This window comes from Podarcis gaigeae (assembly GCF_964106915.1).
Source record: "Podarcis gaigeae genome assembly, chromosome: 3".
Taxonomy (NCBI): domain Eukaryota; kingdom Metazoa; phylum Chordata; class Lepidosauria; order Squamata; family Lacertidae; genus Podarcis; species Podarcis gaigeae.
In genome coordinates, this window is record NC_139680.1 from 68,346,675 (window position 1) to 68,371,292 (window position 24,618).

General features: G+C 41.2%; 1 protein-coding gene across 18 annotated transcripts in view; it reads left to right on the top strand.

The window, feature by feature from the left end:
• Nucleotides 1-24,618, top strand: part of ARID1B (AT-rich interaction domain 1B) — a 354,961-nt gene that overhangs the window by 326,300 nt on the left and 4,043 nt on the right. For 11 of the 18 annotated variants that reach the window (XM_083731947.1, XM_083731961.1, XM_083731957.1 and 8 more), the window contains 9 exons: nucleotides 597-806; nucleotides 1,935-2,139; nucleotides 12,336-12,474; nucleotides 13,241-13,413; nucleotides 13,736-13,886; nucleotides 15,793-15,909; nucleotides 18,693-18,789; nucleotides 20,986-21,772; nucleotides 22,915-23,045. In XM_083731947.1, the coding sequence (XP_083588073.1) occupies nucleotides 597-806; nucleotides 1,935-2,139; nucleotides 12,336-12,474; nucleotides 13,241-13,413; nucleotides 13,736-13,886; nucleotides 15,793-15,909; nucleotides 18,693-18,789; nucleotides 20,986-21,772; nucleotides 22,915-23,045 (2,010 nt within the window). The remainder of the gene's footprint in view (nucleotides 1-596; nucleotides 807-1,934; nucleotides 2,140-12,335; nucleotides 12,475-13,240; nucleotides 13,414-13,735; nucleotides 13,887-15,792; nucleotides 15,910-18,692; nucleotides 18,790-20,985; nucleotides 21,773-22,914; nucleotides 23,046-24,618) is intronic. The other 7 variants (XM_083731959.1, XM_083731964.1, XM_083731950.1 and 4 more) reach the window with 1 other exon arrangement.

Here is a 24,618-nt window from a genome sequence, read left to right on the forward strand (position 1 = left end):
CCCTAGAAAACTGATAAAAGGTACTTTTGACAGCTCATGCACTGCAATTGAGTGAGAACATTTTTAATAACCGTGTTGACTTACTTTTACCAACTTTTTAGCCAGATATAGCAAGAAACCAGATTTGGCAAAATTGATTTGACCTCTTACATTCTACGATGATTTCTTCAGAAGTGTAGGTTTCCCACCCTTAGCTCTTCACTCTCATATCTGGTGGCATTCATTTTAAGGTGAATTTCCAAGCAATCTTTTTTGTTTTCCTCCTATATCATATAGCTTAATGAAGCTACGTTATGAATGACTTGAGGCATCATCAGAAACTTGCCTTCTGAGATCCAAAGTTCATGTATAAGGGCAAAACATAAAAAATCATAAAAGGGGGAGTTTGGGCCCTTTGTTTTACAAAATCAGATGAGCAAACTGCAGCATGTGGACAGAATGTATTGTTTGTGCCTGAACTAGTAGCCTTCATTCCTGCCTGTTGTGTGATAGCTTTAGTTTAACATCCTCTCTTTGTCACCATTGTGAGTTTCTTACTATCTTTTCCCTTCTTGCCCCCTACCCCAATGCTTTTTTAAAAAATGCTTTTGCTTTAGAAATCAAATTCGTCTACCACAACTGGAGAGAAGATCACAAAAATGTATGAGCTGGGAAACGAACCAGAGCGCAGAATGTGGGTGGATCGGTATCTCAACTTCATGGAAGAGAGGGGAACGCCTGTGGCCAGTCTGCCTGCTGTAGGCAAGAAGCCACTAGATCTTTTCAGGCTGTATGTCTGTGTTAAGGAGATTGGAGGTTTAGCACAGGTAAGAAATACTTATGTCTTGGTGTTCGTTGGCATCCATCTGTCTGGAGAGACAATGGAGTGCGCCTCTGGGGGTGAAATCAGACCGCTGTGTTAGCAGACCCAAGTCTAAGAACCAGGGCTATTCTGGATTTATTGAGCATATGTGCGTAAGTATTTTCTTGGCTAGCATATAGATATTAGAAACTATAAATAATAATTATGTCTTTCCACTACAGCTATAGACGATACATCTCAGTATACCATTTCTGTGAAAAATGCACAAGTGTCTGTTTTGTCATATGCACCTGTGTTTCAGAGCTGGTATATGCAGTATTGGAATTTAGTTTGCAAGAATTCACAAGGTATACACTTCTTTCTCATCACAAGCACAGAAAAATGTAATTGTGCAGCTCTAAGACTTACAGGCTTTGATATCGTACGGCATAAAGCAAGATTCATTCTAGTCGGCCACCATATGTAAGGCTTTCAATAAAGAAACTCACTGAATCACCTTAGTATGTTCAAAATTGGTTATAATTCATTTTGAATCTTGTTTGACTGTATATCTTGTTCTGCAAAGAGACCACTGATCTCCATCACAGGAAGCCCTGGCATTACAGCACCTGAATTAGGAATTACTAGCTAAATGATCCTTCAACTAGTGGCTATTTTGGAAGAGACATGGCCTTTCATTTTAATTTTTTATATCAATGTCAGAGCACTTCAGCAGTGAAAAAAGGCCTTATTATTGCCATTTTAAATTAGTTTTTAGAAACTGTTGTTTATAATTGGAGTCTGCATGCTTGTTTGAGTGCCAGAGCAAATAAGTACATATTAAGTGGAAGATAGATTGGCTAACTGCACATTACAAGCCCCAGCCCTCCCCAAAGTGTAAAGAGTAGAGAAGGGATGCCTGGCAGAAGATACTGTGTTTTGTATAGCTATATCAACAGGTTCTTTAATGGTTTTATAAGTGTAAATGCTGTTTGTGTGTTACAAATGAGTGTGGGAGTAATGAGCATTAGTTAAAAGAGGCAAATAAAACAAACAAACCAAGGCATTAAGTGCTGTGTTTTTTCAAATGTCTCCTGGCTTTCATCAGTCCACTTGGTTGCAATCCACTGATTCTGCTATTTATTTATGCTAGGTTAATAAGAATAAGAAGTGGCGTGAGCTGGCAACCAACCTAAATGTTGGCACTTCAAGCAGCGCAGCCAGCTCCCTGAAAAAACAATATATCCAGTACCTGTTTGCCTTTGAATGCAAGATTGAACGAGGGGAGGAGCCCCCTCCAGAAGTCTTCAGCACGGGAGAGACCAAGAAACAACCTAAGATTCAGCCGCCATCTCCTGGTAAGCAGAAGAACTGCAGGAACATTGGTCATTTTTTCTTAAAGTGTAAAGGAGACGTAGTTACTTTTTGCTCTAGACCTCCAGAGCCTCTGTTTGATTGGGATATTCCTATTGAATTTATCAAGCCCCTCTGTTAATCTTCAGCAACCTATATAACCTATATGCTTTCATATTGACATTTGCAGAAATATGTTGTGTGTTCATCTACACTTCATCATTTGTACAGAACATGGTGACATTTTTGGTGGTGATAGGCAACGAAGATTGCACTTTAGAGGAGGGGAAGACCCTGGAAGAAAAACTTACAGTAGGTTGAAGTTTGAGAGAGAAAGCAGCAGGGGAAGGCAGAGAAAGTGAATGAGAGCTGGCAGAAAAGAAGAAGGAGTAGAGGGCTGAGGGAAGGCGGAACAATGGTTGCTTCAATAATGAATATGTCAGAACAATGAGGAAAGGATATTGAGGGAGATGAGTTGAAAGACAGAGAGGAATCTGGAATGGGAGCAGTTAGTGGATGCAGAAGGAAGTGAGAGGGTTGTGATGGTAGAGATCACATGGGCAAGGAACAAAGAGACAAAGAGCACAGATGGGTTGCAGAGGCATCAGCCCTTCCGTCTTTTCTTTGAGGACTAGTGCTAGCTTCAGTTTGGCACTGTAGAAGTTGTTTGCTAATGTCTCAAAATATATTATTTACAGTTACAAGAAATGCAGAGGCCAGGTTTAGTAACAGATAGCTTAACACAGGAACTCAGTCCCCAGGTTTTTTTCCAGATGATAGTATTAAAAACAGTCCATATGATCAGTGGCTCTTATCTACTCATTCTCCAGTATTATTTATATGTGAGGTGTGTGTGTCAGGAGTTCAGCCTACACTCGAGTAGGACCCTGGCAGAGACACATGCCCGACTGGCATGTTCCCTCCCTCCTGGTCGATTGTTCGGGAGCTTCATAAGCTTTCTTCAGCCCGAACATCACAGCGACCGATGCCAACCAACACCGGCATACTTAGGGATACACAGAGTTTGCGAATCATGCGTGACAGACCTCAGCAACTCAGCATTTTGGCTAATCTACTTTATTTACATATAAACACACATGAAGCACTGCAACATGGCTCCCTCTCTCTCTAGCATCAGACAGCAAAGAGAAAAAGGACAAAGGACAATAGTCCCACTTCACGGAACACAGTAACACAAAGATCCTGTCTTTGTCACTTCCCACTCTGTGGAGTCAAAACATACCACGTCATGTGAAAGACAAAAATCCCATGACTGCAATCATGGAGCAGGAATTCTAACAGTGTGTGTGTTTGTGTGTGTACACCTGCCACAATTCCCTTTCAGGGTCTGTTTAGAACTAAGAGGTCAGTTTCTACACAAGAGAAACTGGACACAAATCTGACAACAAAAATCTCAACATTCAGAAACCAGTAGGAGAACATTTCATTTTCCCATGTCACTACACTGCTGACCTCTCAGCATTGTCAAAGTTATCATCCTTCAACAAAAAAGACTTAAAGCAGAGGCTCCAGTGTGAAATTGCTGGACCAAAATGTTATCTGTAAAGTAGATTCTATTCAATTTGGGCTTAATCAGTATTTTGGATTTCTTTCCCACTACAGTTGTTAAATTACAGTAAAAAAATAGTATTATCACAGTGGCTGCTGTTATGAATGGGGTATACTGTTCTTATCATATATACATCTGGGCTCTGTATAGGAATGTCACAGACCTACTGCAATCCCTTATATTACATGACCACTGCTTTAAAAAACCATTTTTCCTCTGTGCCCATGCATGCGTATTTGCATGTATGTGTGTCTGCCAACTGAGGGTAACGTTTCTTTCATTTATTGAAGTGGGCTCAAGCCCATAAGAGCATAATGCCATAATAAAACTTAGTCTTAAGTGTCCTAAGATTTTTTGTTCTAGTGCTGTTTATTCTTTTCCTAAATTAATTAAATCACTTGCAACAAATTAACATATTTTGAACTAGAGAAATTTTGCCTTTTTTGGTACGGGATCATATATCCATTCATAAATACCTTCAAATATACCTTCTTGTCCATTTTTTATGTGGTGTGCATTATGATAGGAAAATTCATTTCTAGCTATGATGAGAAGTCTTATTTTTCCTTCACAAAAACTAGGAAATTTTCATAGCAATTTAGTGTCCTTTTATTGCAACATATAAACACTCTAGAAAGACAGAAAACCAAAGTAAAAAGATACAGTTGCATGCCATCCCTATCTCCAAGTGGTGAGATTCCAGGCGCTTACCCAGGGTTCGTGTTTCCTTTTGAAAATGAGGCACAGCGGAGACTGTGGTGTCTCAATGATATGTGGTTTATGTACACATATTTACAACCTGAGCCTACGATGGAGGGGTTCACAGCATCACCACACAATTGTGTCTCCAATTGCCACAACCTTGGATTCAAGCAGAAATCAGCCATGGCTTTCTCTCTGCCTTTCCAGCCTGCAGCTTTTTCCTCTTAGTCACATCACAGCAAACTGCCCTCAGACTTTTTGCTTCTCACAATGGGATGCGGGTGGTGCTGTGGGTTAAACCACAGAGCCTAAGGCTTGCTGATCAGAAGGTTGGCGGTTTGAATCCCCACGACGGGGTGAGCTCCTGTTGCTCAGTCCCTGCTCCTGCCCACCTAGCAGTTCAAAAGCACGTCAAAGTGCAAGTACATAAATAGGTACCGCTCCGGCGGGAAGGTAAACAGCATTTCCGTGTGCTGCTCTGGTTCACCAGAAGTGGCTTAGTCATGCTGGCCACATGACCTGGAAGCTGTACGCTGGCTCCCTCGGCAAATAAAGCGAGATGAGCACCGCAATCCCAGAGTCGGCCACGACTGGACCTAATGGTCAGGGGTCCATTTACCTTTACTATCTAAAAGGTAGAGAAGGGACCCCATCCATTTGCTGACTGGCACAGTAACCCCCTTTCCTCTGTTCTCTTTAGGGCCTATCACATTTCCTTTGTTCCAATGGCCCATCACCCATGTGATTGCCTCAACACAGGAAGCTAGCCTTGCTTATATTTTAACATTTGCTGTGTCCAGGGGTTAGAATGGGTCTGACACCCACAAACTTACAACAAGAAGAATAAGTGTTAGGATTCCCCACCCCACCCCTGTGCAACTGAACCTCTCTTTACCTCTTATCACCACTCCTTACACCTCTATACCCTCTTACTGGCATGAAACTGACAGATTTCAAGTACAAAATATATCATCAACAGTATTGTACTTAGTTCAAAGAACTTGTCTTTGGTCAAAATGGAAACTTCTTCCCACACACCCCAAAAACCCCCAGAGCTTAGGGACTTGAAAAGGAAGGTGTGTTTTGTTTACTGTGGGAGAGGGAAATGTAAAACAGGTCTACTCCAAGAAAGACTCTTCTAGATGAAAGAACTTTAGCACATGAAATCCTGCTGAGGTATAGATTCTGCAAAATGCATAAGGACTGGTCTCCTAATTGCCAGCATTTGTTCTTTTCAAACAGTTTATGAACCCATTGGCACTGTAAACCACACAAAAGAACTCATGTTGCAAGTTGGGCTAGATAAACTTGCTGTGGCTTCGGAGCAGAATAAGATACGACTAAAAACAGGAAACAGTCCTGTCGGTGTTTCTGCTTTCACTCCTTTGAACTATGTTTTACTAGTACAAAGTCAATTAGCAAACAGATTTCTCATCAGCATCTGCTGAAAGTAGGAAAGGGGATTTATATATGAGACTAAATTATGCTCTCCAGTTTCCTCCTAGCCACTTCACTGGCTGTATTTAAGTTATAATTAAATTTCATTTTACATACAGTAATAATAATAATAATAATAATAATAATAATAATAATAATAATAATTTTTTATTTATACCCCGCCCTCCCCAGCCAAGGCCGGGCTCAGAGCGGCTTACAAGCAATAATAAAAACAAGATGAATGATTACAACTTAAAAACAAAAATAAAATACAACATTGAAATAATGGAACATTAAAATATTAAAATGTAGCCTCATCGCAGGAGGAGAAGGAAAAGAAAGAAAGGGGGGGGGAGAGAGAGAGAGGGAGGGAATCAAATTGGCTCCAAGCCAAAGGCCAGGCGGAACAACTCTGTCTTACAGGCCCTGCGGAAAGAAATCAGATCCTGCAGGGCCCTGGTCTCATGAGGCAGAGCGTTCCACCAGGCCGGAGCCAGAGTTGAAAAGGCCCTGGCTCTGGTTGAAGCCAATCTAACTTCTTTAGGGCCTGGGACCACTAGGGTGTTATTATTTATGGACCTTGAGGCTCTCCGTGGGGCATACCAGGAGAGGCGGTCCCGTAGGTACGAGGGTCCTAGGCCGTGAAGGGCTTTAAAGGTCAAAAGCAGCACCTTAAATCTGACCCTGTGCTCCACCGGGAGCCAGTGCAGCTTGAAAAGCACTGGGTGAATATGCTCCCATGGCAGAGACCCCGTGAGGAGCCTCGCTGCAGCATTCTGTACCTGCTGGAGTTTCTGGGACAGCTTCAAGGGCAGCCCCGCATAGAGCGAATTACAGTAGTCAAGCCTGGAGATGACCGTCACATGGATCACTGTGGCCAGGTCGGGGCGGGAAAGGTAAGGGACCAACTGCTTGATGCGTCGAAGGTGGAAAAATGTCGCCTTGGCTGTTGCTGAAACTTGCGCCTCCATGGAAAGGGAGGCATCAAGGATTACACCCAAACTCTTAACGGAAGGCAATGGCACTAATTGGGCCCCCGCAAGAGAAGGGAGTTGGTCCCTCATCCCCATGCCATCCCGACCTAGCCATAGGACCTCTGTCTTCGAAGGATTTAGTTTCAATCGGCTCCCACGAAACCATCCAGCCACAGCTTCCAAGCATCTGGTCAGTGTGTTCGGGGCCGAGTCAGTGTGGCCATCCATCAGCAGATAGAGCTGAGTGTCATCAGCATATTGGTGACAGCCCAGCCCATAGCTTCGGATAATCTGGGCAAGGGGGCGCATAAAGATGTTAAAAAGCATCGGGGAGAGAACATGCAGTACTAGTGTTTGAAATGTCTCACTTTTGATACTGGTTTGCACTGTGTTTTGAATCTTCTCCCCCACCCCACCCCGTCCCACTGAAAGTGGTTTTGGGGTCTAACTTCAGCCAAATAATAGTGTCTTACAATGTACATTGTATGTTTTGTTTTTACATGTTCAGTATTTAAGAGTGAAATGCCAGCACGCTATTTTACAGCTGTCCTGGGCTCTTTGAAAAAGGATTGTAATATTTCAACTTGAAAATTAGAAAGGTGTTCTAAACATGCATGCTAGCTTTCATATGTTTCATTATAATAAGAATATGGACAAATGAGTCTTTGCCATGAGTGTGGCAATAAATTATTTTTAAAAATAATTAGATTTCTTTATTTTTCATTACAATATTGAGTATATTACATCATATACAGTGGACGCTCGGGTTGCGAACGGGATCTGTGCGGGATGCACGTTCCCAACCCGCAGAGGTGTGTCTGCGCACACGCGGGTTGCAATTTGGCGCTTCTGCGCATGTACAAAGTGTGATTTAGCGCTTCTGCACATGCGCAGCCCCAAAACCCGGAAGTAACCCGATCTGGTACTTCCGGGTTTCGGCGGGTCCGTAACCCAAAAAAACACAACCTGAAGTGTTTGTAGCCCGGGTATGACTGTATTCCCATTTTAAATGGAAATAAATTCTGATATATTTGCAGCAAACAGGTGAGGGAGTAGAGCTGTGGTTCTAATTTAAAATGTAGAATGTTATCCTGAATATGTGTGTCAAATATCATTGTAGTATCTCAGGAGTAAAGGCACGTCCTTCTCCCTCAAAAAGAAAGAAAGGACGATATCATGCCACCCACAGCAAATGCAACCATGTATACATAGTACTTTCATACATGTTAGCTGTTTGTGCATGCTTTACAAGTGCTTATTCTGCCACTTGACATAAAAGGAAGTTTCTAGCCAATGTTTTCTGGGTTGTTTTTTCTCCCTGTGGCTTTTATATTGTTCACCAATTCGTCAGGAGGAATTGGACTGCTACACTTAGAGAGCAAGACAGACAGTGGAGTGCAGACTATATCATATATCAGCCAAGATACCCTCATTTTAAGGCTCTGATCCTAACAATCCTAACTTGTTTGAAAGTGGTGTGTAGTGCTGTGTTAGAATATTTCTGACCCAATCATTACCATCTGAATGCATGTGTGCAGCATCTGCTGCGATTCATGAAACGCCATTCACTCCTACTCAATAAATCCTATCAGAAGGGAACACACCAAGGTGTTGCCCCAAGGTATGAGCTTTTGCAAACATCCCTGCATGCTGCGGGGTTCATACGGCCTCATCCTTGGCCGATATGTGGATCTGTTGGTTGTTTTTCTGTTTCACCAGATAGTCAGAGAGAACTGAGCCAAATACTTCAAAGGCTCCTGCCTCTGTGATGTTAGCAGAGGGCTCATTATAGCAAATCCGTAAAAGTTTGAGACTCTGCTACAACCGGGAGCACTGAGGAGCTGCTCCCTGGGTTTCCTTGGCAGCTGAGATGCAACACAAGGAGGCGGGAGGAGAGGGGAGGCGGGTGTAAGCCAGTCATTTAATTAGTAAGTCTGTAACCAAAAACCCATCTATCTTTGCTGGCAGGTGGCTGACTGAATTTCTATTATTAGCTGACAGGTGATGTCACAAAATCTGTCATGCAGCCAACCAGGGAATCCCCAGCGGAAGATAAATGAGAGAGGGGTCTGGGTTATAAACAAAGGTGCCCTTTGATTGACCTCCATTCACTGTGGACATGTGATGCATCCTGCGAAACCTCCCACCGCTTCCCCCACCCTTGTCAGAATTAGGGCACTGAGTTCATGCTGTGTAAATTATGTTCCCAGCGTGGCGTCTGGCTGTTAAGACTGAAGTATGTGAATGTACTTAACCTTCAGTAACCTTTCCATTGTTTACTTTAGAGTATACATTTGTAGCTTCTGGCAAAAGGTAGGGATATCCTAGAGAGCATGTTAGGCCTCTTATTAATGAAGTTCCAAGAGGTAATAGTCATTTCCCCCCCATTTCCAGCCTGATTTTTTTTTGGGAGGGAGGGGGAATAGCCAGGAGACTGCTGGCAAGTAGAAGAGGTTTCATTCTTTCCCTCCCCTCTCCTTTTTATTATTAACTGGATAGTATGATTAGGTGGGCATGGCAAATGAAAAAGATGTCTGAAACTATTCTAGCAACTCACCAAGTGCTGCTGTGGTGCATCTGCTACTCACTGCATGGTGACAGTCCTTTCCACATTGCACTCCTAGCCATGAAGAGTTGATCCCAAGCTTTTGACGCATTACAGGATCCACATTCAGAATTTGTTACTCACTTTTTGGCCTGCTCCTGTCCTTTGGGTGATGTAGCTAAGTTTGTTTCAGGTCACCTTCTGTTTGATTTTTATTACTTAAAAAGAATTGCTTGCTTTTTTAAAAAAGACAGATTCAGCACAGTCTTTTCTTCCTTTTCAGCCCTTAATTCCTTGTCACATCTTTTTCTCCCCACCTGCACATGTTGATGGGTATCTAATCAGGCCTAGATCTTACAGGTAGTCATGTATGATGAGCATGTTAAACAATGACATCCACAGCCCCACAAAGATGTAACGGCCATCAACTTGTTGACTTTGAAAGGGGATTAGACAAAACCATAAAGGATAAGCCTATCAGTGGGTACTAGCCATGGTGGCTGGGTATTACCTCCAGTATTGGGGACAGTGTGTCTCTGAATACAAGTTGCTGGGAAGCACAAGTAGAAAATGTCATTTTGTACTCATCGTGCTTGCAAATTTGCCATAGGAATCTGGGTAGCCACTGGGTGAGATCAGAGCCATTATTTAGATGCAGCAGGGCTTTTCTAAGGTTCTTAGCCTGTTTTGTCTTGAAGGGATAGACATTAGGAGCCCAATATTCAGTTGGCTTTGCTTGTTCCTGGCAAACAGAACCCAGAATGTGGTGCAGGGATACTGCTTCTCTTCCCCTTGGTTCTGAGATTCCACAGGGCTCCATTTGCCCAACCTGGGTGGGGGGTGGGGAAATGTTTTGTTTTTGTTTTTTTAAGCATTTGGAAAGATCCTAGTGTGTTGAGAGCAGCTTGGTGCATTTGTGCAGGAAGGGCAGCATGAATGCTATATCCTGTAGAAATTTAACTTGAGTTACACCAGATACTCCATTAATTGGGTTTGAAGGCCCTAGCCCCTCTCTGAGAGGGGAATATGGGATTGCAGTAAGGGTACGTGAAATGGACGTCCTTTTTTGGAGTGCCACTATGGATTTTCCTGTCATATTTGCATCGGCATTACTTCTGGTAGAGCTGGGGTTGAGAATGTTCCTCTGACTGCCCATTCCTTTGAAAGTGGTTGGTTCTGGTTGTAGACTCTGTATCTTAATGGTTTAGAGTGGATAGGTAGGGAGCTGAGAGAAGGAAAGGCAGGGAGTTTAACAATTTGTAATTAAAACTGCCCCCCCAGTGCTACTTTAAAAGTATTTTTTGGTTTTAAAAGTGTTGATTACATATTTTAATGTCACAAAAAGTGGTAGTGGCGTATAGAGTAAGTTGCTTCGGATCAATGTGAGACAAGTGACTAACGAATATTAATACTAATACACCAATGACTTCCTGCAGTCTTCCTTAGCAATAATTCAGGAGTCATTGACTGACAAAGCTGTAGACCTCTTGTGCACCCGAGTTCCACCATGACCTCTGAGATCACTCTTTGATGTATTAGTTCTGTGCAACAAATTAGAACCATATGAACCCAAAAATAAAGGTCTCTTCAGTGATTGCTGTGGAGCTCTAGTCCTCCTGATGCTCATCAAAACTTCTTCCACAGACCCTGTTGGACCTTGATTATTTGGATAAGTTCCCCCCACCCAAAAAAAACCCATCATCATCATCACAGTAAAGTTGTTGCCTGACCTGAACCTCTCCAGACTAGACAGATTATCAGTAAAAAAAAATAAGTATTGGAAAGCAATACTTCAAAATCCTTTGAAATACACTCAGGCCCTTAGAACTGGCTCTTCTGTTTCACAGTTGAGGCTCAAGCCTATGGCTTCCACTGCATGCCACATTTTGCAGCTGTTTATTATAGCTAGTAGTTTCAAAAACAACAACCAGCAGGTAGAAACCTAGCCTACAAATTCACAGTTGGACATCTTGTTTTCTTTTCTCTTTTTATGTCAGACATATTTATATGACTAGACACTGTGAGAGAGATCATTATTTTGCCCCCAAAACAGAGTATATTCGTGCTTCCTGTAAATGTTACAAGTATGTTCTACAAACAATTAGCTTTTGTTTCTTAGACTGAATTTAGTTAGAATTAAGGTACGGCTAAGCAAAATTGATGCTTAATGAGCTGAGAAAAGGTTGAAATATAGTGTGAGATGAGTATTTGATATTTTCTAGTCAACAGTTTATGAATTCTCAGCTTTTTTCAGGTCTGTATTTGTTGAATCAGAAATAGCCATTGCTAATGGTTCCAGTATTTCAGGAAGCAGTAAATGGACAGGCAAACCCCAAAGATTCAAATAGCACCTATTTATATAACTGATTTAGACACTATTATATTCATCTAAGGATAATTCTGTAATCTAGAGACTAGAAATCTGTCAATTCCCATATTTATAGGCTACTATAAAAGTAATTTTGGGTTCTACACATAGTGAGGCATTAGGATCACTGCCTTTGCAGAAGGCATCTCATGTCTAAGCTTTATTAGAATGGGAACTTTTCTTCTACATGCATCACTTGAGATGACATGGTCCTTGGAACAGTCATCTAATCAGAAGATTAGTTCTGCCTTTTTTGTTGGTGTCTGGGGTAGGATGAGGGAGGATCAGCATTCTCTTAATTTAATCGTTTCTTGTGAGGCATCTAGTGATCCAGTGAGAGGATTAGACATAGGGAATGTGACCCATTATTTAGAGGTGTGTTCAACCACCATCCTGAATCCCAACCATCTTGGCTTAAGCAGTAGACTCATCTCTTACATATACAAAGGACAGAAATTTAGTAACATAAAACATCTCAGGCGCCAGGTATATTCAGAGAAAAGAAAATATTGATGGGCACTTGCTCTCTGTCTCCCCCTCTTGGTTTCGTAGTTATTTGTTTCCCCACATGCCTAATATTTATTCTCCTGTTTTGAATCTTCCAGCAAATTCGGGTTCCCTTCAAGGTCCACAGACACCTCAGTCAACTGGCAGCAATTCCATGACTGAAGTACCAGGTGACCTCAAGCCTCCAACACCAGCATCTACACCTCATGGACAAATGACACCTCTGCAGGGCAACAGGTAGTATATTTTCTTTCCCCTTTCTTAGAGCCTGTCTGGACTTTGTGCTGTATCTTTCTTTCAGGGATGTTTTCTTGTGGCTCAGAATTCAATGTATTGTTGTTGTGGAAATCTCATTGGTATCTATGACATGATTGCATGTCATGGAATCTAAACTCCATAATCCCTTGCCCCACCGTGTTTGATCCTGACCCCAGTGCCCAGTCATGCAAAAGAGGGTGCTATCATGAATTTCATGAACTCAGTGTAAAGTGGGAGGAAGCTTCTTATAATGGTCACACACACACACACCCATTGAGTGTGCAGGCTTTGTCTTGAGATTTGCACTCATTGCTGAAGTCAAAATACAGGTTTCTCCAGGCTCTGTCTTGAGACTAGCTAGTTTCAGCTTACATGTGAGTTTGCAGGCTGAGTCTTTTACTCTGGAACTCATATCACTTGCATTCCTTCAGGAGACTTATGAAAAGGTGTTTGTGTGTGTGTGTGTCCCGCTGCCACTTTATTATTATTCTTATTAAATTTCTGTAGCACCCATCATCTGCGGATCACAGGGCAGTTTACTATATGAAAACACAAATGCCTAGAATGTTTTTGAAACTGGGTTTTGAAAATTGGCTGTCAAAGTAAAATGGTAAAGTGTAAAACCGATGGAGTTTTTTAGAGCAATTTAACTCACTGAACTACATGGCTCACCATCTAATAAGGTATCACAATGTGTGTTTCTGTTTCCATGACATTAATGCTTTCTTTTCCTCTGTCTCTTTAGAAATAGTTCCATTAGTGTGCATGATCCCTTTTCAGATGTAAGTGATTCGACATTCCCAAAGCGAAACTCCATGACCCCAAATGCACCTTATCAGCAGTCTATGAATATGCCAGATATGATGGGAAGAATGCCCTACGAACCGAATAAGGACCCTTTTGGTGGGATGAGAAAAGGTATATTCTGGTTTCCTAGCAACTTTATGTGTACGTGTGTGTGAATTTAGGTGATTTGTTTCCTTTGCATCCCAGGGATGTGAAGGGGAAAACCCTGTATGATACTGTTCTCACTGCTCTCTGCTTTTTATTACATTTCATAAGCTATAAGTGCTCTTTCAGGGTTTGGTGTGGTTTGGATGGAAGGATATTTCTATAAAAGGGGAAAGGATTATCAGCAAAGTATTAAAAACGCACTGCTAGGTTACAGTCTACGCACATCTATTTGGGAGTAAACGCCAATTAATTTCAGGTGCACACCTGTTTTCTTCTCTGCTTGCAGTGCCTGGAAACAGTGAACCCTTCATGACCCCTGGACAGATGCCCAACAGTGGAATGCAGGAAATGTACAACCAGACTCCCTCGGGGGCAATGTCCAATATGGGCATGGGCCAGCGCCAGCAGTTTACCTACGGAAGTGGTTATGACCGGAGGTGAGTGACTCTTGTCTTTTTTGCTCCTCCCTTACAATGGTGTTCTATACTGATGCCTTCACACCATCTAGGCCAGGGATGGGAAACCCATTGCCCTCCAGGTAATGTTGGACTATACCCAGTTGCAGCCCAAAAAACTTGTACGGGGCCACAGGCTCCCCATCTGTAATGTAGCAATCTCCTGAATCAATTAGAGTAAAAACATTAGTAAAAACTGAGTCTATCCTCTCCCCCCACCATACAAGGAATCAGTAAGTGAGGGGTGTAGCTGCATAAGGAAATTTAGGTATGTTGTTGGGTATATTGGAATTCTTATTTGGAGGGGCGTCATCATGACTGAACTGACGTGTGTTTGCTCTTAATGAACATTTTAGCCCTGACACACTGCACTCCACTCTTTTGGGTGATTTTTCAGACTCTTTTGCAAAAAGGTGTAAAAATGTTCATGAGGAGGTGGGTGTCAGAAAGAGGGAGAAGGTCCCCATTGCCAAAGCATAGTGGACAAATGGGCCAAAATGTGGGTGCACATTTGCATGTGCACCTAACTGCATGTCCCATTGAAAGTAATCCAGTGTATATCCAGACTTTGATCTCTGCCATGTACACAGCACTACTTTCAGTAGGATGCATATCCTCATCTACATTCTGACCTAACAAGAACTACATGTAATTGGAATAAAAGTCTTCCCTTGGCAGCCAGAGAAATGAACAGCAGAGCAAGACAGAGAGTGTCAGCATGGTTACTTGTGCATTCCCCTCCAGCTATTTAGAGTCAGGTCAGTTGGGAAGCTTTCTTTGCCCTAAGTGATATCACCACATAGCCAGGTCTGATTGTCTATATGATGGTGATTGCTTGGGATCAAGCACAAAAGTCTTTTTAGGTAAAATCATCATCATCATCATCATTGCACTCAAATAGTTTGGGGAGGGGAACAATGGCTGGATACAAATATGGCAAAATGCCTGAAAGAATGGAAGGTACAGGGGTTTTTGCAAACCTTTTTTCTCTCTCTTCAAAATAGTGACATTTGCAATGAGTATCAGTGAATTTGGCACAGCACTAGTAAAACAAAAAACAAAAAAGCCCCTTTTTCTTCTTTTCAATAAAAACAAAGCATGCAGACTATGTTTTGCTCCATGTCCCAGTAATTTAGCTTCCTGCCTATGTCTTTGAGAGGCACTGCTCCTGTGATGTGGTTATAACTATAATCCCATTGTCATTGGTTCAGTAGCTAGAGGGGTTGGATTAGATGACCTTCAGGGTCCCTCCCAATTCTACAGATCTATGATTCTATTATAAGCTCTGGATACCAACAGAAAGGATTAGTGCAAAAGAAAATATATTTTACCGGTTAGAAGTGTTTTGTCCCACAACTTCACTAAAGAGCTAAATAACAAATTCCCCCCCCCCCAATATTATTTTTTAAAAAAAAATGTAAATCTGCAACATGAAACTCTAATTATTAGAAATAATCTCTACCAAATATTCTCAAAACATCTAGTGTTTGAAGGCCAAACTAAAATTAAGCTAATTTCAAAACATCTTGAATTTTGTCAAACTAAGTTGTTTTGTGATTTTTTTTTACTGTTAGGAATAGAAGTCACAGAACTGTAAGTGGCATGTCATTTGTCCCTCCCCCCTCCCAGTTATGTGTAGCTGTTTCCATGTTTCAGGTTTCAGTAGGCTGAATTTCATAATCAAGAGCAGCATAAAACAGGTGCCATACATTTATTCCTTGAAGAAATACTGTAAACTGCAGTGGTTTCAATGACACTTTGAGTCCCTGAGAGGTCTGGAGCCCAAACTGGCTATGCCTTGATTTTTTTGATTTTTTAATTATTATTTTTTAGCAGATTGAGAGAATAAGTGCTTTTTACAGCATGAGGTTTCCTTTGTCATTTTTAGGTCGGATCATGGGCTGGGTCCTGAAGGCAGTATGGGAGCACCTGGTCAAAGCAACATGGTGCCTTCAAACAGTGACCCAAGCATGTACTCTCCTAACTGTTACCCTGGGCAGCAAAGGTGAACAACAATTTAATTTGTTTCAAATGCCTGTGTTAACCAGATAATTTTAAATCTTAAGAGGCACTGGGCAGAAGGTGCAATTTACCATGCATTGTTGCTGTGTAGCCTTTTTTCTTTCAATGGGACTTCTGCCGTTCCCTGGCATCATCGACTCCTTTGAGAACAGTAGCAGTGGCTCAGCAGCCATGTCAATGGAGTGTTTCCAGAACTTACAGGAGCTTGATGTCTGGCTTTTCATTATTTCGGTTTTAGATTATAACAGTATATTCATTTTGAACTTCTAGAGAACATGGGATTGCAAAAGCCCTTCTACTTCCATAAATCAAAATAAAATTGTTATTTTGCTCATATATACACATGAAGTACTGTTCTTAAGCTTTTACTTTAAATTTAGTCATTAAATGTTGAGGCTCCCATGTCTTTCTTGGTTGCAACATTTTGTAAACAAATTAATTGAGATTCCTTGAAATATGGCTTATGTTTTTAAGTGGAACCCTCTAGGAGCTAGAATTCCAGCATATATATGCACAGACTTCTCTCACTTGCAGACGTCAGCATGAACTGAATCTGCTCTCTAAGGTGAAAGCACACCTTTGACTTTTCCCTTAAACCTCATTCTGTCAGACATTTTTAAAATCAAATTTTACAACTGTAACTCGCTGAGAACATTTAAGAAGTGCTGCAGAGATATAAAAAACCATCATATATTTGTATAGCCAGTGGATCTTCTATGAATATGACATCTATACATACATGCAGTGCCATCACCATACATGGCACCTTACAGTTACATGGGCAAAATAGGCAAATCCCTACCTTCAAGGAGCTTAAGATAGACAATGGGAGGGAAGATAATAGAGGGGAGGGAGGAAAGACAAAGGGAGGGAGAAAATAATGCAAGCAAATGCAGTTCCATGTGCTTAAAGGTTGGGAATAAGGACTGAGGTTTGAGAAGGGATTTGCAAGAAGGGACAGCGGTAGCCTGGTGCAGTATACCTTGAACATAAAAGAAATACGTCACAGTAAGAGCACACAAGGTGGCTTATTCCAGCCTTACCAAGGGGGCATCCTTGGTTTATCAGGTAAAGAAGCTTATTTTTCTTAGGTCCTGAGTATTAATATTCTAGTTGCTAATTATTGCCTATTTTAGATTTGTGTCTGTATGGTTATGCCAGTGTAAGGGGCTCCGTAGCAAATTAAATACCTTAGATCATATTGTTTGTTTATATGAATACATTTCGAGGACAATTTACAAATTTTAAATAGCAAAAGAACAAGTTGTGACCTGGCATGGGATTGACATCAAATTTGGTGCCATGTGAGCTAATCCTAGAAAAGGTATTCCACAGGCAGGGTGCCCTGGGAAGTATCCCATGTAGTATTTCCATTCATTCAAAGACTCACTGCCCTGTTCCCCACACACACCCTAAATCTGTTTTGGGGGTTCCTCCAATTCTCTGGAGTAGATTTGGGAAGGGCACAGGGGGTCCATGGCATCTTTGCACTGACTGACCAATTGCAAGAGCAATCCTAGATGTTCATTTGCTGGATAAATGAGTCTTAAGGTCGTGCTTTTAATCTGAGATGAGATGGTTTGGATGTTATATTATAGCAAATTAAGTTATATCCAGTTGGAGGTCTCCCATCAAAATTAGATACAGTACTCTGCAGTGTTACCAAGTTACACAGGTAAGTTTCAAGGTGTGCCTACAGCTCTTGAGTTCTCAAAATATGTAATAAACATAATCATGCTTACATGAAGTTCTCACAATGCATGCATTCACATGTAACTCTAACCCAGGGTAGTTCAACTCCCACCAGCCTCAGCAAGCATAGCCAATGATTAGGGATGATGGGAGTTGTAATCCATAACATCTGGGGGACATCATGCTGGCTACTCCTGTACTAAACCATAATTTAGTGCTAAGTTGATGAACCTCATGAAGCTCAAGCAAAGCATCAGGCTTACGCACTCCCCAATCTTCCTGTGCAACAAGGAGGACTTTTGCCAAGTTTAATTTCACTTTCAAAGAAAATTGGTTTAACTTTATGTATCCCAGTTCAATTATAAATTTACCTTAAACCTCTGAATAAAATATTTCTCCTGTTTACATAAATAATTTTATAAAAGTGTAATATTCTAACACTATTGGCTAACCATAGATTTCATCATCACTGTGTGACTCAAATGCAGAATCAGCTTCAACCTCTCAGTTGGATTTGTTTCTACTGTAGGATGGGCACATAATTTTGACTTCAAAGCTTTCAGTTCATTCAGATATTTGCAAGTGAGGTGAGGTGGAAGCTTGGGTATTGGAATTATATGTCCCCAGCACTCTAAACAGGAAGTTGCACATGATCCTGGGATACGAGTAATTCACTCAGTTGCTACAGTATTTCCATCTCTCATAAGAGATTAAAGGAAAGCAGAAAACTTGTGAATCAGGTATACATCCATGTCATATGTTGCCTCCTACCTGCAGCAGTAGGTATGTTCAATTCTCAGATCCAAGCCCACACAACTACTTCTACATTTTTTTGTAAGACTGAAATAAATTTACTCTGATATAGTGCCACTGAACCAAACTGAGCTGCAGCCCAAGCACACACACCCATGAACAAAACTTCTGTTTTAACAAATAACATTTTGTTGTTGACAGGCGGTATGATGGAACAGAAGGGAGGTTCTGTGGAGAGCTTCAGGACTTCTTATAAACAGCTCTCCGTTTATAATTGGGAAATAGTCTGTACTAATTAGTAGCTCACATTCCTCATTGCAGGCATGAACAATATGGGCCACAATATCCAGTGCAAGTACCTCCTTCAGGACAGCCACCCTATGGAGGACACCAACCTGGAATGTTTCCACAACAGCAGGTAAACATTTGTGGTTGTCATTTTCCCTCTGCAAAGTTCATTCTAGAAATGCATGCATACGGACATTGAAAAAGAGAATGCAATATTAGGATGAATTCCACTGATAGACAGAAAAGACATTGCCAGGCCTATGACTTCATGTGTGTAGATCCTTTTGTATGAAATGTTTCATAGTTGTGAATAGCTGATTCAGTGACACACGGGACAGGATGGGTTTGGTTGTGTTTGTTTTTTTTCTGAGGGAGATTTGATGCCAGTGCATAGACAATGTACAAAGACAAAGGACATATCCCCAGTAATGTTGGTAGAGAGAGGAGGGCTGTTTCTATGTTATCTTCATTCACTTCAGATAGCTAAATCCAGTGGGAAAGAAGGCAAGAAGAAAAACCCCACCTCTGTTGAAACATGAAGGCTAGCAAGAGAATGAAGGGGCCAAGTAAATATTTACAAATTGCAAAGTTGTTTGTCTTAAAACTATCCAAAAGATAGGGCAGAAAAGTTATACCTAAGGCTGCCACTGCCACACAACAGCCAAGTTCCAAGTTGTTTGTTGGATAATGTTTATATCCCATTTCCCAGTAAAACTCTCAAAGCAGCTTTCTAGTAGGAACTGCAGCTGTAGCATTCCTTTATCCAGGGCCCCAGCAGCCAGCCAACCTTTATTTCATTCTGTTCTTCCTCTCTCCCAGGTAACAATGTCTCCCCCCCCCCCCCGCCTCCACACACAGAAAAAGATGGATTCTTAAGTCCTGCTGATTCTTTCGTCTTGTACACAGATGATACTCTTTTGGCTACATAAGGACTGGCACCCAGAGATTGGCTTGCTCTGAGCATATAGCTTGCTCTGAGCATACAAACATCATACCTATATATATATCTTTCTGAAAATACCCTTAAATATATCTCAATACAAAACAGTAACCAAGAATCAAAGGATTTAATCCAATGCTGCTGTTCCAAAAGTAGAAATGTATTCCAGAAGGTTGGGGGACTCTCGGGGGCAGTTTTAGGGGGTGTCTGGGGGCTGCAGGGGGAGGAGAGGAGGGGAAAGTTAGACTGTGCTCGATACAACCATAGCCAACACAACACAGAGCATCCAATTACTCCCTTCACTTAGAGGCAAAAGTCTCCTAAAAAGCTTAGTCTGCTGTTTTCCTATATGAGAAAATTGGGATGGTTCTAACCACCTTCCCCTGAACATCTGGTGGTGGTAGCACCTTCAGGAGGGGCTCTGACATTCTAAAAGCATGTGGGGAAAGTTCTCTCTGTTTTATTTTAGTGTTCGTTGAAGACATCTTGCATCCCAGGTGCTTTTACTCATGTGATACATTCATACCATTTTATATGCTTTATTGTGTCTCATTTTCTGAAAAGTTATAGCGAGCTTCAAAATTATAGAGACTATCAGTTTTATGTATCTTAAACAAAAGTCTTAAAAATGACCTCACTAATAAAGAAACATTGTTTTTTCAAACTTGGATATGTCAAAAAATAACCAATAATTTTTTTACCACGCTTCACTGGAATGAGAACTAACATGAGATGTATTAGCCTTAGGCTAACTATCTTTTAAACATAAAGTTATAAACACATCAGAACTACCTCCGAAAATGAAAGGGCTGTCTCATATATCATCTTCAAGCATTTTTTGTTCGCCACTAAAATAATCATTTTTTTCTACTTGTTGTACACCAGAGCTGAAAGATGGATTTTCTGCCAATTCATATTTATTTACTGAAATAATTAAAAAGGCATTATATGTTAATGAAAACACTAATCAAAGTATGTCATATTTTTACCAAAATCTGTATAATGTAGCCTCAAATGCTTCTGCCATAAGAAATTAATAAGAGACCTGCTGGTTCAGACCAAAGGTCTAGCAATCTGTTCTCACACTGCTCAAAGAGATGCTTATGGGAAGCTCACACACAGGACATGAGTGCAATAGCATAATCCCCCAACAATTGGTACTCAGAGGCATGCTGGAGATAATACATAGTCATCAGGACTTGTAGCCTTTGATAGCCTTATCCTCCATGAATCTGTCTAACCCCTTTTAAAAGAATCAAGTTGGTAGCCATTACTCTGTCTTGTGGTAGCAAATCTCATTGGTTGACTGTGGAATATGCATCTTCCTATGAAAAATAATATTTTCATTGTATTTTAAAGCTTATTCATGTTGTTCCTCCTTTTCAGAACTACAAACGGCATATGGATGGCATGTATGGGCCCCCAGCAAAACGCCATGAAGGAGATATGTTTAATATGCAGTATAGTGGCCAGCAGCAGGATATGTTTAACCAGTACAGTGCTTACTCTGGACCAGACCGAAGGCCCATACAGGGACAGTATCCATATCCTTATAGCCGAGAGAGAATGCAGGCACCGGGACAAATGCAGCAACATGGAGTACCTCCTCAGATGATTGGTGGTCCTATGCAGTCATCAGCCTCCAGTGAAGGCCCCCAACAGAACATGTGGCCCACAAGAAACGATATGTCTTACCCATATCAAAATAGGCAAGGCCCTGGAGGCCCTGCACAGGCCCCACCTTATCCAGGGATGAACCGCACTGAAGATATGATGGTCCCTGACCAGAGGATAAACCATGAAAGCCAGTGGCCTTCTCATGTCAACCAACGTCAGCCTTCTTACATGTCATCCTCTGCCTCCATGCAGCCTATCACTCGACCTCCTCAGTCATCTTACCAGACGACACCGTCGATGCCAAACCACATCTCTCGAGCGCCTAGTCCTGCATCCTTCCCACGCTCCCATGAAAACCGTATGTCTCCAAGTAAATCCCCTTTCCTGCCCTCCATGAAGATGCCGAAAGTTATGCCCACTGTTCCAGTCTCACAGGTCGCAGGTCCTCCAACCCAGCCACCACCAATTAGGAGGGAAATAACTTTTCCTCCAGGCTCTGTAGAAGCATCCCAGCCAGTCTTGAAACCAAGACGAAAGATTACCTCAAAAGATATAGGTAAGTGCTAGACAATGAAAAGGAGTCTCTTTTTAATTACAATATTTTAAAGGCTGCAGTTTTGTAAACTTACGTTGAGAAATTACCTTTGTTAAATTGCAACCATGCCCAAAGTTTCATAGCAGGAGTGACCATTTTCACCTCACCACTTAATCTATTTATATGAAGAAGGGCACTGCATACTTAGACAAGAAGTTACTGTAACTGTGTGTTTTATTAAAGTTTTCGTATTAGGTGTTGTCCTCCTGCTGTTTCTGACATTTGGTTTCTTCCTGAAATAAGCAGGATTTATGTGATTTCATTTTGGCACAAGGGAGCTAGAATCCAACGACTAATGAAGGGGACACCGTTTTGGTTACTTCTGGATCATTTGGTTACTTCTATGGCCATTTTTCACCCCCTCTTCCCCAAGAGGAAATTCAAACTATACTTTGGAGAACCAAAGTATACTTTGCTTACTTACAAGCCTGCATTTTGAGTAGACATTATGAGGCTCAGAAGATAACATATGATTATGCAGAAAAAGTATCTGTAGAGCACTCAAAAAATCCAAGCTGGGTCTGAGAACTGCAAGATTAAATCTGATTTTCCTCAAATCCTAACAGTTCTTCAAAAGTGGTTTCAATCTACACCCAGAAGTGGGTGTGACACACACAAACACGCACCCTTGTGTACATTCCTTAGTTAGCTTGAAAGAAAGGATAGCCAAAAGCTTTATTAATCAAACATATTTTGTTCCTCTCAGCTCCTAATGCTTAAGAGTGGATCATCTCTTCAATTTGCATAACGGAGCATGATAGCTAACGGCCATGTTTGTTAGCCACAGATTAACCTTCTGTGCTGTTTTATTCAGCCAGTTCTCAAAATAGCAACATGGCTTTTTTCATCTTAAATAGGCAGTTTTTCCTGCTGCATTTAATATAATTCAGTGTTGTGTTCAGTGGAAGGCATGCTAGTGAATTCTGCATATGAGAGTTGCCATTCCTGAACCTAACAAGGGAACTGTGACTATTCATACCATAATCTGGAATAAAAGCATCCCTTCTTCTCACTGATCCAAAATCTGTATGCCATTTGAAATCTAGCTTCTGGATCTCCTTTAGACAGAATGCTTATTAATGCTTTGTGTTCTTATTTTCCAGTGACTCCTGAGGCTTGGAGGGTGATGATGTCACTTAAATCAGGCCTTCTTGCTGAAAGTACTTGGGCTTTAGATACTATTAATATCCTTCTGTATGACGACAGTACTGTTGCTACTTTCAATCTTTCTCAGGTAGGTTTGATGTTTCTCCAGAAGTCTGTTTATCTGAAACCTCCTAATGCCAGATAGATGATAGATAGATAGATAGATAGATAGATAGATAGATAGATAGATGATAGATAGATAGATAGATAGATAGATAGATAGATAGATAGATAGATATTTTCCTTCATCTAAAACAGTCATAGGGCAGTTGACAACAAAATAAGGCAGTACAAAACATGTTGCATAATAAGAAAGAGCATTAGCAATTCATGGTGGGCCATAGCTCAGTGGCAGAGTATATGCTTCTTCTGCAGAAGGCCGTAGCTTTCTGTAGAAGAAAGCGTTTCCATGTTGGACAGGGAGTATCCCCATCTGAAACCCTGGGAGAGCTGCTGCCAGTCAGTGTAGGCAACAGCTGGGCTAGATGGACCAGTGGTCTCACTTGATATAAGGCTGGTCCCCATGGAGTTCAATGGTATGCTCTTCTCTACAAGATTAGCAATTCACATAAAATACGTGTCACATCATTAGCAGCACCATAACTTTAAAGTGATTTTACCCCATCCTCTAAAGCTTAACAAAACATTGAATTAACCTGCCATTTAATAAATACAAAGCGAGGCTGAAACATAGAATCACCACTGAAAACACCACTCAAATGCCCTAGTCATTCAATGTTCCAAAGACTGACCCTTCAAAATTAAATCAGTATTTCTTTTATCAAAGCTCTCTTACAGCAGCTTCGTTCCTAAAGATGTGAGAACAGACCCCTTCTCACAGCAGGGTTTTCCAGTTCCTTCTTTCCCTCAGCTCCTCAACTAAAAGACACTGTTGGGAATCCTCTTGAACAGAACAGGGTACAGGAAGCTGCACTCAGATGGAGGAATCAGTAAAAAGTGCTTTGTACAAGAACATCTTTAAATCCAAGGCAATATTTTTTTTCCTGGTTGAACATTCATGCTGCATATAGCTTTTACTAACAGCAGGAGGAACTCAAGAATGCCTTGGATGGAGCACATCAGTTGGTAATAAAAGCCTTCAAGAGCTTATCACAGACATGAAAACTATCTTGGCTACTACTGATATATTGTCAGCTCTTCCTTAACTTGAAGACTAAAGTGCGTCACAGAATTAGGAAAGGTGTGGGAGATGGGAGAGGAAAAAAGATTTAAATAATTATTTGCATATAACATAAAAGCTCACTTTTTGTGGGGCCATACTTTCAAAAGACTTCACCTCTTCCAGAACCAAGCCTCTTACATTCACCTTCTTTTTGCAAATTAATGTTATATTTCTAGCGAAAGTAAAGAAAGTTTCTACTAAATATCACAAGATATCACTAGAGAAGACTGATTTCTTTGATGCAAAAGACTTGCACTATAGGGATTAAGAAGCAGTATGAAAACCCTTTTGTGATCTGCCACTGCTGCTAGATTCCTTGCAGGGTGAGAATTGTAAGTGTGGCAATTATTCTGCCTGGTTCTTTATTCACAAGTAGTTATGAGTGCATCATTTCATGCAATATGGAACAATGAACAGGTTTGTAAATAGCCACTTGCTTGATCACCTGAAATGAGTAGTAATCATTTCCAGGACACCA